The 18,581-nt window shown below is 35.3% G+C and overlaps 2 protein-coding genes across 2 annotated transcripts in view; both read left to right on the forward strand.

The window, feature by feature from the left end:
* The first annotated feature begins 2,779 nt into the window (after positions 1–2,779).
* Positions 2,780–3,481, forward strand: LOC145665389 (uncharacterized). Its single transcript, XM_081732690.1, has one exon. It carries the CDS (start codon positions 2,780–2,782, stop codon positions 3,479–3,481), a length of 702 nt encoding a protein of 233 aa, XP_081588816.1.
* An 847-nt stretch (positions 3,482–4,328) lies between these two features.
* Positions 4,329–18,581, forward strand: part of LOC145665390 (uncharacterized) — a 33,175-nt gene continuing 18,922 nt past the window's right edge. The window contains exon 1 of the mRNA XM_081732691.1: positions 4,329–6,396. Within this exon, the coding sequence (XP_081588817.1) occupies positions 4,329–6,396 (2,068 nt within the window). The remainder of the gene's footprint in view (positions 6,397–18,581) is intronic.

Genomic DNA, 18,581 nt, shown 5'->3' on the forward strand with positions numbered 1-18,581 from the left:
AACATTTAAAATCATGACACTAATTCCTATTTCAGCTTAAACTACATAGATTCACGTCTCATATAGCTTTGGTACTAGACAAGAACGTTAAATGTCTACAAACAAATAAACACTAAAATGGATCTTGTGTTGATTATTCTTTTAACTTATCTTTCGTTCTCATCATCATCATTATAGGTATTCTGCAATTATTGGTAGATCATTTGCAGCAACTAGAAGACTTATTTATATAAAAATCTATTCCGTAATTACGCCAAAAGTATGATATTAATCTTCTAACATATTCAGATTGACTGAAGTTTTGGTTTTAGAAAAACCAAAGTTTCTCTCCTTCACACATACTCTTTCTGGCTTATTCTGGCAAAAGTTACAATAATGCATTTAAATAATTAGGTACTAATTCAGGGTTATTAAATTTTTTTAAATTTTCATTTAAGTTACAACACAAACAAAAATTGCTTGTAATGAAAAATGGTTGCACACATCTAATGTCATAAAGGAATAATGAATCTGCAATATTTAATATCTCTACATCTTGCAACTACTACCACTACTACTATAACAAACGTTTCTACTACTACTACTACTACTACTATAAGAAAAGTCTAAGTTGCGTGAAATGCGGAGCTTGGAAAACTCAACATTTCGAACTTTACAAGTTTAAAAAAGTGGATTTTTACCTCAATTTGTTCTTCGTCTTCTTTTCTGTTGGCGTAAAAGACACTCTTTATTAAAAGACATAAATTCAGGTTGAAAGACCAAAATAGAAGAAAGAAAAAAGAAAAAAAACATCTCCCATTCTGAAACAAAAGGAGAGGGTGCTGCTTACAAACAAGAATATTGAACAATACTGTTTAGTCTTATCTGCATGGCAGTAGTTAGTGTTAACTCTCACCACAAAACCAGTACCGGGATGGTTACTTGCAGCGATGCTTGTCTTAAATTAGTAACATCAGCGTTTCTATTTCTCTTTATGTGTTTACATGTTTAATAACTGAACGGTCTTATATTATCATATAGTAGAAATCACAGCTTACATGGGAAACTTTTAATAATTGTCGGTACATATGTTGAAAATTCACGTCGATTCTTGAACAGAAATCTATATATATATGAGGAACAGGATGTTAGCAAACTATTTGTCTTCTAGAACAGAACTACTAGATTAGTCATGCTATGTCAGACCCAAAATATTTATCTGATGCAACGAAGAACGAGTATGTGACATCTTTTTCCAAATCATCTTCTACTACGGTAAAACCATCTTCGTTGAGAGAATTGATTCTCATGGTCAGATGCTGCTGTCCAATTAGATATGCTGTTAGGAGGTTGAAAGTCCTCTTTTTTCGATGAATCCAACACATTCTCAGACAAAATATTTCTCCAATTTCTGAATAATTTTTCTTTCTTTGCCATCCCACATTGTAACAGTTTTCGTCTGCGCAAATCAAAAATCAAAGCTGCATAATGGCAGATGTCATCAGCTTTTCTTGTTATAGGGTGAATCTTAATCCCCAACAAATGGTTCGATAAAGGCCATGCAAGTGTAACAATAAATGACGTTTATATTTTATGTTTCGTTATATATATGTCCACAGTTCGAATTGAAATATAAGTCAACACGGCTGAACACCTTAATTTTATTTACCTGTACTTCTAAAAGCTACTGATTGCATGTATTGAGAATTAGATACAGCAAATGCAAAACACCATTAACTTTTATTCTCAAACCCTTCATGAAAATTATTATTGTGTTGTCATAGCAACCAAGCAAAATAGCTATCTTCTTTTTAACAACTCACATTACCTGATTATCAATATAAAATCAACATATATTCTACATTTCTTCTTCTTCTTAGCAAAACAAAGTGCTCCGTTGTCCAAAAGAACTACAATACAATGGAAGAAATTTATCGCACAGATATACAATATTGTTTTATATGTGGATTCCGACTAGGAGTTCTTGAATTGATTACAATTTAAGAAATAATCCTTGGCTGTTACATATGTCATATACATGGTTACCTTACTTTTCGAATAGGCCCCGTATATATATATATATATATATATATATATATATATATATATATATATATATATATATATATATACATATATATTATAATACATATTTTAATTTCATTTTATCTTCACAATAATCGTATATTTATTTAATAATCAATTATATTTTAAATCTATAAATTATCAATAAAGAGAACTTCAACAAAAATCAAAAATAAGACCAACATGTAAATTATGCTGGTCCTAAAATAGATTCTTTAATTCAATATCTTCGGAGCTCATTAAATCATTAAACAAAAGTACATTGACATATTGCACAACTTATTCCTCCCATTTGAGCATGATCAAGATGATTATAAAAGAACTGTAAAGCACAATATTGATAAGTGGAGCGAATTATAAAGAAATCAGAATAATACTCAAAATAAAACAAAACAAGATTTGGTTAATATTGCAAGAGTTGATTGGCATTACGATATCATTATCCAAAAATAATACAAATAAAGGAATTAGTATATTATGAATCAGCAAAGTTATTGATCAAGAGATGGCTAGTGGTTAGACGTGCACGTATCGCGCTCCGTGTTTTTCATGCCATAAAGTTCAGTGGAAGAAGTGTTTCGCAACAATCTATGTTTCCATAGTTCAGTTATAGATAGAAGAACAATATAACGTTTTCTTATCTAGTGAAAATCTTGTATAAATATTACTTTCCTAATTTACAGTTATTTTGTTTGTACGAAGTCTTCACAGTACAATGGCTCCCTCTAAGGCTATCAAAGGGTCCCAAGGAAACAGTGCGCTCGAAGCAGAGAAAAAGGACTTCGTGCGGCAAATCTGCGAAGAAGTCAAGTCAGTGGTGCAAACCCCTGAAATTTTAAAACTAATCGTAGATTCAATAATTGAATCAGTTACGAAAGTAGTGGTGGAAAGACTGGAAGAAACTCTTAAGTTCAATTCTGAAGAAGTGCATGACCTTCGGAAAGAGCTAAAGAACAAGGACGCAGAAATTAGTGGTCTGCAAGAGAAGATTGTGGAACTGGAGCAATACCAGCGGAGGGAAAACCTTCGGATCTTCGGAATACCGGAAGGAAGAAATGAAGATACTGACACTATAGCCATCAAATTGTTTGAAGAGCGGCTAGGTGTTCCCATGGATATAAACGACATTAGTCGAAGTCACAGGATTGGACCCAAATTAGAGGGAAAACCACGTCCAATAATTGTCAAGTTTGCAAGCTACCGAACCAGGGCTAAGGTGTTCAGCAATAAAAGAAAACTGAAGGGCTCCAACATCACCATCAAAGAAGACTTGTGCCATCATCGACTGGAATTGTTGCGTTCTGCAGTTCAGAAATTTGGTTACAAGCAGGTGTATACTCAAGACGGAAAGATAGTTGTCCTTAAAAACGGAACTAGACATTTCGTCTCTACCAAGGCCGAACTTAACAGCTTGTGAGGACACAGAAATAGCGAATATCGCCAACAGTTAGTGGCATAATATCGCAGCACGGAACGTGTACATATTGTACTGTGTGTGATATGTTAGAGATTTGTTTTTCTTTTACTATTTTATTAATACATATATCCCCTTTTGTTAAATGTATATCCAAGTATGATTATTGTGTTCATCTGAATTGTTTGCGTGCGTGTGCCTGTGTTTCAACGTCCTATATCTATTTATGTGTGCATACTTGTCAGTGTTTAAATTCTACAATACACAGAAGCGATAACTGCAGTAGCTATGTGATTTATGAGCTTTATATTTATCTGACAATATTTTCAACAAGTATGGTGTGCTCGCTTTTTTCTGAAAAGTGTGTGGTTGTGTTGCTATTTTTATTTGTCGGCAATATTTTGTGTTGGATGTGGTTACCAATGATGCGTTTACATGCATTTGTCAAGCTCAATACGAGTGTAGCTTCTAGTGATTCTAATGTGGGAATGGATACAAAAGTGTCCCCTCCCATCATCAGCACAGGAAGACGTCCCTGTCTCTGCGTTCTTTCACCCCTGTTGTTTCCAGTTTCGGTTCGCCTCCTCCTCAAGGTCAGTGCTATGTTTTTTATTTTCTTCTCTCTCTCACCCCCCAAGTTACCAATAGCCACTCCGTTTCGGGAAGAGCAAGCAAGAACCTCGTTTGAGGCACAATCTGCATGTTATGAGGCAATGGATTTTTTTTTTTTTTTTTTAACATAACCAACAAGGAAACAGTAAATCTCCATTCTATAGTCTTTTCGTTTTCTCTAGTCTTTCTGTTTTTTCGCAATACCTGCCATTGAAATATTCAATATTACATGAGTACAATGACTGACAATATAAGCAACAAACATAGCCCCTCTTCATTCATTTTAACCAAACTAAATAAAATATGTCCCTCTGTTTTCGAAGACAATGAACTTTTACAGCTACCCGATCTCCAAGTGTCTTACGAAGGCCCTCAGTATTTATTGCAAACAGAACTTAATAAACCGAAGCGACCAACGTTCAATGCTGTGCACATTAATGCGCAGAGCCTTGTCAGACATTATACTGAGTTCGAAGTTATTTTTCATTCCGTTGAGAACTTGCATGCAATATTAGTTTCCGAGACTTGGTTAAAGCCAACTCTTTCTAATGATCTGGTATTGTTAAATAACTTCAAAATTATCCGAAACGATCGCATTAATAAAGGTGGTGGTGGGGTTGCAATCTTTCTGCGAAATGACATTGACGCAAAAATTCTTTGTCAATCGGGTGGTCATTATAGCTTCGAATCTGAGTACATCATGGTTGAGATATGTATTGAGAACCAAAAATTGCTTTTGGCTTGTGTGTACCGCCCACCAGGGGCATCATTTAAGAATTTCGAAGAAGATATTTCTCGCATCTCACCACTTTATATGCATAGTCTCATACTTGGGGACATGAACTTTGATTTATTGTCCACTAAACGTGAAGTAGAAACATTCCGCGAGATTACTACATCCTTAAATTTTTCCATCTGTCCGCTCGAAGCTACGTTTCATACTACCACCTCAAATTCACTTCTTGACTTAATCTTAACTTCCGACATTGATAGAGTTCTTCATTTCGGCCAGTTTTCAGTACCTGGCATTTCGCGTCATGATCTTATCTTTGTTTGCTATTCTATTAAGACTCCCAAATTCAAGCCTAAAGTTGTTTTATACAGAGATTTAGCCAACATTAACAATGAAGCACTCTTGCGTGATGCTGCGTTATTGCCTTGGCATCTAATAAGTTCTTTTCCTTCTGTGGATGACCAACTATCTTATTTCAATGAGTTAATATTTTATCTTCTGAACATTCATGCCCCCTTGAGAGAAAAACGTGTTTCTCGTTCTCCTTCGCCCTGGATTACAGATGAAATTCGAAGTTTAATGGCTTGTCGCGACAGAGCGTATAGTAAATTTAAGAAAGCACGTAAATTGAATCTACCCAACTTAAATGACAAATTTGAGGAATATAGGATCCTTAGAAATAGATGTAATCAAGCCGTGCGTAATGCGAAATTAAAATTTACCTACACCCTGTTTGAGAACAAGAATCCCTCCCATCTTTGGAGAAATTTGAAGCTACTTGGCATTCGTAGCAGCAAAAGAGTCCAGCCGGATGTAGCTGCTCCTTTCTCTGCCGATTATCTTAACAATTATTTCTGTAGAATTGATAGTTCTAGCTCACAGATAAATGCAAGATCTGATAATACAGGACAAATCCCTAATTTTGAAGAAAATGTTTTCTCTTTCACTTGTGTTACCCCACATGATGTAATGAAAGCGATTAAGAGGATAAAATCCACTGCTATAGGTGCTGATGAAATAAGCATAACATTGATCAAGAAAATATTACCCTTCGTCCTCTCCCCAATTACTAATTTATTTAATCTTTCCCTTACTACCGGAACATTCCCAGTCTTGTGGAAGACAGCACGAGTCCTGCCTCTCCCTAAGACTAAGGATGTCCGATCTGCAGAAGACTTAAGGCCTATTTCAATATTACCTGCCCTATCTAAAGCTCTTGAATATATTGTAAGTGATCAAATATGTGAGCACCTTCGAACTTATAACCTTTTAGACACTTTTCAATCCGGGTTTCGTAAACATTGCAGCACTTCTACAGCCCTTACTAGTATTACTGATGATATACGTTCTGCTTTGGACAAGAGAGAGATAACCATACTTACCTTACTGGATTATAGCAAAGCATTCCAGTCAGTAAACCATGACATTTTGCTACAGAAACTTGTACAAAAATTTAGTTTCTCTACTTCAGCTGCTAAGTGGGTTCAAAATTACTTATGCGACCGAAAACAGTATGTGGTGGTTGCCAACTTAGTTTCTGGTCAGCGTAACCTTCCTTGTGGGGTTCCTCAAGGTAGTGTTTTAGGGCCTCTTCTTTTCTGCCTTTATATTAATGACTTAGCACAATCTCTAAAACACTGTAAGTATCACATGTATGCGGACGATGTTCAATTGTATCTATCTTCTTCACCAAAGCAAATAGATACTTGTATAACAAAGATGAACGAAGACTTGAGTAATTTGGCTAAATGGTCAGCAAATAATTGTTTGATTATAAATCCAGTCAAATCAAAGTCAATTTTAATTACTTCCAAACGTGCAACCACGTTAATAGATGCTTCACTTGTTCCCAATATAACTTTAGAAGGCGTAAATATTCCCTTCTCTTCCTCTGTGAAAAATCTTGGCGTCATACTTAACAAATATTTAACTTGGTCCGATCAAATTAACGCATCATGCAAGAAGGCTTTTGGAATTCTTCATTCTCTCAGCAAATTAAAAAACTTTTTACCAACACAGTTGAAAAAAACACTTGTTCAAACCCTAGTGGTACCACATTTGGAGTACTGTGACACCGCCTTAACTGACGCTGATATACATTTACAAAAGCGTTTGCAGCGAGTACAAAACGCTTGTATACGTTTTATTTTTAACTTAAAATTCTCAAATCATGTTACGCCATTCTTTAAAAAGCTGCAATGGCTGAAGATGCAGCAACGGCGAAAATTGCACTCGTTGGTACTGCTGTATAAAACACTTACTTTTACAGAACCTTCCTATCTTCTAAAACATCTTAATTTTTTAAGCGATTTCCATTAGAGGGACACAAGATCACGTTTTAATAGCCAACTTGCAATTCCTATTCATAGATCAACTTATTTATCCAAATCATATATAATTTCAACGTGTCGTGATTGGAATACTTTGCCAACCTCGATACGTGAGTCAAAATCTTTAGCATTTTTTAAAAGGGCAGTTTATAATTTATTGTTATCGAAGCAGGGTTGAATGGACACAGAGACAGAAGAGCCAATAGAGAAGCCTGTCATAAAGATATGAAACTCAACACTTATCACATATTATAACATGTATGTACTTTCATGTAGCACTATATTATATTTGTGTGTGTGTGTGTTGTATGTGTGTGTGTGTGTGTGTTCAAGTGACAATCTGTTTCTTGTGTGTTTTTTTTTACTTTCTAACTTTTTTTTTCTTTTGCTATTGTTAGCTATATCCTTTGATTTTTCAATTTTGTGTCATGTTTAGGTGGTAGATAAGGCTACATATAGCCTTAACCTCGACATGTAAAATAAGTCAAAATAAATAAATAAAAAGTTGGTGTGAATTGGAGTATGGTATAACGTGTTTTATTTATTCAGCCATAATTTGCATAACTTTGATAGGCAATATTCGTATTCATTTATATTAAGAACATGATTTATATTATCTGTATAGAATTCAAACAAAGTATCAATTATAAATGAAATCATAATTGTATTCAAAGTGAAAATAAACAAGAATTAATTAAATATGCCTTGACGGACGCCACAACTTTAGCTTAAGTTACATTGCCAAAGGGTTCGGTTAAGTTGCATTGTACGTTACACTCTTGTTTACAGTTGTGTATATTATGAATTCCTCCAAATCTTTTATTTCTATTTACTTCTGCCACCTATAAAATTGTTACGAGACCTATTTCTAGAAAAAATAGTTGTACTGTTTGTCTGATTTCTTAACACTATATAGTTACTATCCCTGCTTCTCCTAAAATTAGATTCAGTTCTATTACCGGTAAAATTAGATTCAGTCCTATTATCGTTATAATGGAATCTGGAATCTATTATTACTTCGCACATTAAAATCACCTTCTTCCCTGACACTGATGTTGCGAACAGGTACATAACTAACTTGACTACGATTAGTATTTTCTTGATTCCGATTACTATTAGCCTGTAACCTAGATTGACTTTCAAAATTTTGCACTATCAGAATAAGGTGGTTGAAATTAACGCAGAGAGCAGAAATCAACATTTGTTGCAACTTAAAAGGTAAACAAGATTCGGATTGATGCTATTACTCTTCATTCCATTTCGTATGGATTAAGTAACTTCAATTCATTATATACGGATATCACAAAATCAGTGAGACTCTTGGCCAATTTTGAGTTATAATGTTTATTTCTAACTCAGGGGTCTCTATTGGCCAACATGAAATCGTTTTCAAAATTAGAAAGAAAGGCATTTTTAAAATCTAAATAATTACGTAAATTACTTCTGATTGCTTTGAACCATACGGAACACGGTGGTAATAAAATGTGCGGCAGAATTTTCAAAAATTTAGATTTGTCTACTCCAATTAAATCACATTCTTCCTCGAACTTTTCTAAGAATGTGATGGCCGGGATGTCACCCGACCTTCCACTAAAATTTTGTTAATGATCGTATTTCACTAAATACGAAAGGAAGATGATTATTATGACGTTGTTTCGAAGGATTAGATCTTACGGGTCTGGGTTTTCGGTGATGTACTGATCGTGATCTTCTTTCCTCTTTTCCCATACTACAGGCACTTTCTTCCTTCTCCGAAGATCTTTCTGTTATATCGCTTTCTTCTAGTGGTAATTTGGGTTCATTGGATATATGATCCCTGTTGAGAATTGAATCTGGATTAACATTTATGGTGACGATCTTTTCCTTTATAGTGTTACGATACTATACGTCGGAGTTCCCTGGTTCGATTCCATGGACGGACTTTTGGATTCACGACATCTACTTCGCTGGATTATTTTATTTTTTTCTTTCCTCGGAAAGTTCAATTATGTTGTCTCAAGCTTCCTAGAAGCATTTTTGTATACCTTTGTGTTTTATTAAAGATAAGTGCAATAGCAGATTCCTTTAACCTCATATAAAGTCAATACCCTTGTTTGTTTTCCTACCTTTGTGCAATTTGTCAACTTTCTACTTGTGCCTGGCTACGTTTCCATTTCTTGGCAGTGTCACTAGTCTGCATTTGAGGACATTGCTCACATTCAACTTATTTGTTAATATTTCGAGCGGCCAGTTAGCTCTTCTCTTGCTGACTCAATAGATTGCCTCAACTAAAACTTATTGTTTGGTAACTACGTCGACGATTATTGTTAAGCGTGTATTTTGTGTTTTCTACTTTTCGCTGAGGTTTAGCTTCGCACTTGGAATTCCTCTGAAAGTACAACTCAGGATATGGAGGTGAATTCAACAGCGTGTGAGGTCGACTCTCAAACGTTTTGATTTATGTGACGTCACGAACACGGTGTTAGGAGGCGGTGAGTTATGGAGTGACCATATTTGGTATTGAGGAAATCAGGAGGTGTGGTTTGAGGCCTCAGTCCAGGAAATAAAACTGGATGGTGAGTGTTTCTCGGGGATTTCGTTTGGAGTTGGGAGAAGAGCAACCAACTAGAGAGAGAGAGGTGAGAATGGAGTTTCAACCATTGATGAAGGTACAGTAAATACGTCGAAACATCAAGTGACTACGGCAGACTTATTATTAATATTCTAATTTTACCTTTCCTTATCTGCTGCACTTTTAAAAATACAAATTTGTGTACGAATTATGATTTCTAAATACCTATGAGCTACATTTCCCACATACTTTAGTTGTAGAGTTATCTTTCAGATGAAATTTACTTTCATATTCCAGCGTAAGTTGCTGGTGGTAGAGAAAGAACCCCAAAATCTAGTCATCTATCGGTCTCATAAGGGCCAAAGGGATAGATGAAATAAAGCTAAACATAATTGCTATTTAGGCATGTTTCAATACTATCTATTTTCTCATGTAATGTTTTAATTTGATCACTGTGTTCACTAACTTTCGTTTCCACAACAGCCACTGAACTTTGTACAATACAAAATCTGTGCACCATTTGTTCTATCTTCGTCCTAATTAAATGTTGATTTGCTGTATTATTTGCTCTAATTTATTATCTATTCGCTGAGTCACAGGATGTGAAATTTGTTCAAATTTATTATCTGTTTGCTGAAATTTGTGTTCAAATTTAGTGTCATTTGCTTCATTTGCTGAGACAAAGATTGGCCTAACTGTTTTATAAGGTCAGCTACATTTGTTGATGTCTCCAAACCTGATGTTCCACTAGCTTCTTCATTATTACATTCAACTCATTATTACATGTACTCCGTTTTGACGTCTCTATGAGATTACTTACTGTTCTTCTCGTAATTCTCAATGTATATCCCGGGCGGAAACACCATCTATATATATATATATATATATATATATATATATATATATATATATATATATATATATATATATATATATATATATATATATAACGATAAAAGACGTTTATATTTTATATTTCGCTATATATATGCCCACAGTTCGAATTGCAATATAAGTCAACACAGCTGAACAAATTAATTTTATTTACCTGTAACTGTAAAAACTACTGATTGCATGCATTCACAATTAAACACATCAAATGCACAACACCATTAACTTTTATTTTCAAACCCTTCATGAAAATAATTATTATGTTGTCATAGCAACCAAGCAAAATAGCTACCTTCTTTTTAACAACTCACATTATCTGATTATCAATATAAAATCAATATATATTCTACATTTCTTCTTCTTATCAAAACAATTGTGCACTTTTAAGCACCGTTGTCCAAAATAACTGCAAAACAATGGACGTAATTTATCGCACGGATATATGATATAGTTATACAAGGAAAGTAAATAATTTCACTGGTTCATAATTAACAATGCTGTAACCAACTATAATTCCATAGTCCAATGCAGTAAGAAGTGCTACTGTCCCACGAGAGTAGCTTCTGATGAGAGTAACATCGTTGCCGGACGAATCAAGTAAAACATATATCCGACCAGATTATACATAAGGGAGTCTTTGATCGTCGAATCAACAAAAAGGAAAGTTAGCAAGTCAGAGAGCTTCCCCATTGCATGCAACAATGTTTCTGCAACGAAGAAAGAACTGTCGTAAACAGAATCTATTTTGATGTCCTGGAAAATACTCAGTTGGACTCGGAAATTCTAATTCTTCTTCCTGTGTCTGTAACGATTCAACATTGCAAAGCATGCGCCTGAAATTTATAAAGAACTTTTCCCTGTTTGCCAAACGACTTTTCATAAGTCGCCTTCTTTTTAAATCAATAACAATGATTAAGGCAGCATAATGATAAATTTCATATTCATCTTTTATCACTGGATGAACTTTTATTCTCAGAAGATGGTCCAACACTGCCCATTTAACAAAGCTTAAGATCTTAACTGGTCCATAATTAGCTATTGCTCAACTAACCATCTGTCCAAAATCCAGAGCAGTGAGGACATCTGATGTTAAACTCCAATCCTTTCCGTATATTGCAACACTGTTTGAGACAGGGTCATGATAAACTTCCAGCTGGTTGCAAAAGACGTATGGTAACCTTTGATCATCAAACTGTTCTGGCGAGAAGGTTGGCAATACTGGATGATTACCCATTGTCGTCAGCATTGTTTCTCCATAAATGCTTATCAAGCGATATGAAGAGGATAAACCTCGACGTATAAAGGACCATGACAAAATTTCTATTATCTTCTTCCATGTTTTATTCTTTCTCTAGCTACCAGAAGGTCAGTTGGTGAGAAATTAAGTTTTAATGAGTCTGGTATCACTGTAAGGCGTAATGATTTACTATAAGCGGAGACCTTTTATGAGCAATTCCTGTTTCTTAATTTCTTCTTCGACCACAAACTCGTTGCAACCTCACTCGAAGCCACCGATTGCAACTAGAAATCGAATTGCGGCCAAATGTATGCCCTACTTGGTGCTATAACATTCTATTCTGGTGTGGGATAACGTGTGTGATACTGTGTAGTGATAATTGCAGCAAATTAAAGTGGCGACTTTTGCTTGACGTCATGCTAAAAGCGCAGCTCTTACAAATGACCGTTTGGAAGAACACAAAACTGTTAAATCATTTCTGGTTCTAGAAGCATAATGTTATTAATCCTACGTACAAGAAGTAATTAATCAATTAAAATGACGGTCAAACCAACATGCTTTACGTGAAAGAGTGGAAAATATCAGTGTTACGTTAGCCTGGTTAGTGGTACAAGTACAATATTAATGTTTCAATGTAGAGTAAATTATTAACACATTAAAGTGGTCATTCAAAAGTATGTCAAGTCAAAACGTCAGTTTTACAAATAAGCTCTGGGAAGAACAAAAAAAATCGTTCGTGTTATGTTACTGCTGGTAAGTGTTCCAAGTAAAACTTTAGCACTCCTAGGTTCGAAAAGTTATTAACAAATTAAACTGGCGGTTTTGGCTTGACATCAAGCTAAAATTGACCCTTTAACAAATTGTTTTTAATGAAAATAAAACGCGTGTTAATTGTTAGTACTGGTTAGTATTACAAGAATAGTGTTAGTGCTCCTACGTACAAAGAGCTATAAAGAAAAATTAAACGAACAACATAGTCACTTTTTCTAATAAACCTTGCAGGGAAGACAAAGACCGTTAACCGTTAGTTCTACATTTGTCCTGGTAAGTGCTATAAGCACACGGTTAGTGTCCCTACGTACGAAAAGTTGTTAAAAAATTAAATTGGCGATGCCGAAGTTAATAACTGTTTTGGTGTAAGTACTAACATCTATAGAGCACTAACACTAATAGATATCGAAGAGTAATGTTTCTTTTTCAAATATATTTAGCGTTCGAAAAATTTATTTCATCTCCTTTGTTAACCTGGTTGCAAAAGACGTACAGTAACCTTTGATCATGAAACTGTTCTGGCGAGAAGGTTGGCAATACTGAAAGATTACCGATTGTCTTCAGCATTGTATCTCCATAAATGCTTATCAAGCGATTTCAAGAGGACAAACCTCGATGTACAAACGAGATTTCTTTCATCTCCTTTGTTAAGCCGGAAGTTGAAGAAATCAAACATTTTCGATTTCAGTGTTAATGGCCATAGGACTAAAATGGTAACAGATAGTGAAAACCGGATTTTGGCAATCGATTCAACTTCTCAAAAGAATGTAAGATCGCAACCCACAATACTGTACCAAAAGCGGAGATGGCTTTAATTTACTAGTAATTCAGATTTTAATATTTATTCTCATAGAGCAAAAACGGTCAGAAGTATCGGTGTTTTTTAACAAACATTCAGCGTCCTAAGAATGAGTTTTGTCTGAATTTTTTATCTATCTGTTCAAAACCGAAAGTGGTGAAAAATCTACGATTTTCAGTAACAATATTGATCTCTCAATGGATAGAACGGAAACAAATATCGACAAGCAGTTTGTTTTAATATAGATGCAGTAAAAGAATATGTTTCAGCTCTGATTATATTCCTCTGTTGTAACCGAAACTGATAAACATCAGTACATCAATCAGTACTTCCGGTTTCAATATTAATGTATATAGAGCAAACCCAGTAGGAGATAGGACTGAACATATTCTATATTTGATCTTATTCTCCTAATTGCAACCAATAGTCACGGATGTTCTACTTCAGGTTTAAATATTAAACTCACACAGTTTGCTGTTGTTTCACACTGTGAAATCAACGTCACTTATTATTATTAATTTTACTATTGTATAACTAATAAGGAACCGTTTATTAAGATATTGTATCTAATGTTTGAGTTGTCAACTTATAAAATACGGTATGGAAATTATTAAAAGCAAACAGCTTGCAAAACCGAATCTTCACTCAAAACTCTACCACAATATTACTAGCATTTAGTGAAACAAAATTAAACATTTACGAATCAACATATTTCATTGAGATAAAGAAAATATAGATGGATTTAAATCCTCATATGCAGTTTCCCAGAAAACCTTTTTTTATATATATATAAACCTAAGATTTGATGTTCTATGGTAACTAATCAACCTTTTAAGATGGAACTAAGGTTAAAGTACACAGCAATCAAGCTTTACATTATGATACTAAAAGCAGGGTAATATTCTTAATGAGATCTAGTCCAAAATAATGATTAAGTTTTAAACTTTCATTGTGGTTTATAAAGGGGGATACGGTGGTTCAGTGGTAGAGATCCTACCTACGGTGCCTGAGGTCCCTGGGTCGATCCTTGGCTATATAAACTTGTGGTGGACAACATCGTGTCCATGAAGGGTCGGCCTTAAGCCGATTGGACCGATTCCTCCCAATCGCGCCCCGCGCTAGTACCATCTACTTTACTATCGAGTGCCGTTTTAACAGGATATTAGGCGCCAAAGCAAACAAGTGTGATGTGGTCACTATAACTAAATTTTACTCCTAATACATATAATTAGCACATGTCATTCTGCTCTAGGGGCCGCCGACCAGTTGGCTATGGTACCGTTAAGATGACTCTACTATTCTCGGCTGTCAAGCACACACAACAACATATTGCAATACAGGTACATCCATGGACTCGACAAGGGAGGATATGACCTTCCCTAAAAAGTAAATGAATAGTTTGTATTAAGTTTCGGGCAGAAGCAAATATTTTCTCAATTTAATGCTGCAGTAGTTTATTTATTTTTTACGTTTACAACTTCTGTTGTAAAAATAGATATTGTGTCTAGGGAATACTCTGCACACCCCAACACCCTTGACACTCCCCCAAATTTCCTTACACACGTAAGGCGTAAAAATATTGTTTTTTTTTTTTACTTTGTTTAAAAATATATATCATTATTCTGGGTGCACACCTTCTTTTATTTTGAATACCCCACTAAGTAAAAGTTCTTGGAGTTCTTACTGATTGTGTCATGTGATATTGTGAATGCCGAGATGGTATCAAATAAATCAGTCTCGGTGCGACTTTTTTGCATATTTTTCTATTGTTAAGGCTATAGTAAAAATACAAAACCATAGGACAAACTTTGACCTCTCCTGCGAGAAAATCCCATGGATGCATTTTTTGATATATATATATATATATATATATATATATATATATATATATATATATATTTTTAATCAAGTCTGGAAAGTGGAATGTGTAATAGTGCGTATTGGATAGGTGGCTGCTTATGAAGGTTGTTATTCTAACTCGAATAATCCAATGGAAAATATGTCATCCATCTTCCATCAGTTTCTGAAGGTTTGTGATCGTATCATCACCATTTCATTTTGTCTTCAGTCGACAACGATTTCAAGCTCATTATACCTTTTATATGTAGCTACCTATGATGTTCTCGTAGATTTCACTAGCGTACATTAGGTTTTCCTAACTTGAATTCTTCTTTTTTTTAAAAAAAAAAATACAGCTATTATGAAATCTTTGAACCAATGAATTCATATCAATGTGCACTTCATTATGTCTCACAAATATAAACTTCTGGAAGCATAACCTTCACCATTGTATGTTTTGTAAAATTCTACCCAGTTTGATATATGACATGACCTCCTTCCTATTTAAAATAGTCGAGTGAGATACAAGGTGGTCAACGTCAAGATGGCGCTCATGATAAGAATACCCTCAAATAGATGTCTACTTTCTTTCGATGTCGGTTAATGTGTTTTGCTTTTCATCCCTTTACTCACTTTACAAATAATATGAAATTTTCAAACTTGAAACACATTGTTATGGCTTATTCTGATTAATCAGGTTTTTGGCCGTTTTTATGGATGGAAGCACTTGAAATTTTGCTTACGTCCGTTTCTTGATATTCCATACTTCAATGCCAAGTTTGATCAAGAAACTAGATTTCGACATCAATAGGTGTAATTGTAAAAGTAGGAAACCATGAAATACTTCTTGAAAAGAAGGAGTACAGAACCTTCTTGAAAAGGTGCAAGGCACAAGGGTGAATTATGTATTTTAAAATTCATTCACTGTCCACTTTCATTTGAGTTACTTCTCAAAAAAAAAAAAAAAAAAAAAATAGCTGCTGTAAGCAATGAACAAGGTGAGCGTTTTGACCAGAACATTTTGCAGGTGTAAAAAACGTTATAAAGGGAATTGGGACCGGTCCATGATGAGAGATTACTGTTAGTTCCTCCTAAAACAGGACTCAACAACATAGAAACGGAGAAATGTTTCCAAACTGTCTTTGCCGTTAATCATTTTACTTAATAAAGCTATAAGTAAGCACGCAGACTGTTCCGGGGATAAATTGACAAACTTATCATATGTGTTCAGGGTGTTTTTCTGCGACTTGGGCCAGAAATGTTTAATTACAGAGAGAGAGAGCTAATTAAAAGTGATTACCGGGATTTTCATTCCTCTTACCGTTTCAATATCAGTATCTCCGTAATTAAGCGTTTACGACCAAAGTTACAGATTTTTTCTTATATTGAGATTCTGAACCATATGCAAAGTTTGTCGGCTTTTCACGGAATACCCTGTATATGAATACGTAATAACGATATACACATAAGTTCGTAAATGATGTGTTTGTAATGTTCAGTATTACTTACTTATATTTCTTTCATTAAAACAGCATTTATCTTCATAAACACTTTTTTTATTTTATATCTCAAATTACATTTACTCCTATCAGCAGTTAATCATCATCATTCTCGTAGCAGAAAATCTGAGGACGATATGAAACAACTGTCTGCATTTTCATTTTCAGGATGTTTGACTTAAAGATAACCAAGAAAGTTCTGTCGCTTTTTGTGGAAGTCTGTGTTCGATTGGTCCTCATACCGTGACTTGAATGCAAATGGAGATGAGAGGAAGGTCAGTTATTGATATGGGTATATCCAACATACTACGAAGTTGTGGCAGTTCAGTTATACCGTGAACTTGCTTAAGGACAGAGTGAACATGGAACCCCCACGGAACATCATAATTTGTGTATGCTGTACGAGTTCAAACTGGGGTCAAACGCCACTGCAGCGGGGAGGAAAATATGCCAGGCCATTGGTGAGGGTGTCGTAACTACGTGGACAGAGCAGCGGTGGTTTAATAAGTTTCAGGACGGTGACGAAACACTCAAAGATGCACTACATGCCGGAAAAGAAACACATGTAGCAATTCAAGTAGCAATTGAGGCGAACAGCGGCAAGACATGTGAAGAACTGGGACTACAATTTAGTGTGAGTGGAGAAAGCATTCAGCACCACCTCCATCAACTTGGGAAGCACTACAAGTTGGGTCGATGGATCCCAAATGATTTGACTCTGGGCCTGAAGGCAACTCGAGCAGACACCTGTGTTTCTTTGCTGTTTCGTCTTAGGAAGGATTTTTTTTTCTGGACAGGGTGTTGACTTGTGATAAGAAGTGGATCCTGTACGAAGCTTCACGGCGCCGTCATCATTGGTTAGCATCCCATGAACCGGTTCCAAAGCAGCGGAAACCATAACTTCAACAGAAGAAGGTCCACCTGTATGTTTGGTGGGCTGCTCGCGGCATCGTGCATCGGGAACTGCTACCAACTGGTCAGAACATCAATGCAACTGTGTACTGGCAGCAGTTGAGCCGTATTCAAGAAAAACTCAAAACGCTGGAGGCAGCACTTCTGAATCGCAAAGGGGTCCTCACATTCCAGCGATCTTTGAAAAAACTAAGCCCTACATGGCTAAGATGATCCGGGACACCATTCTACGCCTTGATTGGGAAATACTATTGCATCCGCCATACTCCCCACATTGCACTATCCGATTATCATCCGTTTCATTCCTTGGACAATCACCTTGAGAACACCAGTTCAAATCCCTAGTAGAGGTCCAAAATGCACCGATATCTTTTCGCTTCACGGCTCACCAAGTTCTACTGCGATGGAATCCATGACCTTCCTGAACGTTGGGAGAAGATCGTCGATGCTGATGGGTACTCTTTTTTATCTTCCAGGTACGTCTTAGGTTACATATCGATTTTCGAAGGGGGTGGGTGAAAAAGCGACAGAACTTTTTTGGTTATCTTTATAGTAAGAATAGCACTGTTTTGTCTCAGTGCTTATTTGAAAATTGAAATTTGTAGACATGTGTTATTAGTGCTATAAAGCTTATTACTGAATTTGAAACTATACGTAAAAATAAATAAGTGAACATGTAAATAAATTTAATCCGTTGCTGCTATTACGTGTGTTATCTATAGTTTCCAATTAAGTTGCAATAGATTTCGCCCTTCATTTCTTGCTTCTTCACTCACCTTATTAACCAACAAAAATAATCGAAAGAGGGCGCTAAGTGCGGGAGAATACTGAAGTGCACCCGTCGCATTCACATTTATGTTTTGTTTGTTTCTCTGTATAACAAAAGGCGTGACTCGTGTGGTATTTTGTGCTGTGAACACAGTTGATTG

Source organism: Thermobia domestica, chromosome 11 (assembly GCF_964235325.1).
Source record: "Thermobia domestica chromosome 11, izTheDome1.hap1.1, whole genome shotgun sequence".
In the NCBI taxonomy this organism is placed as follows: domain Eukaryota; kingdom Metazoa; phylum Arthropoda; class Insecta; order Zygentoma; family Lepismatidae; genus Thermobia; species Thermobia domestica.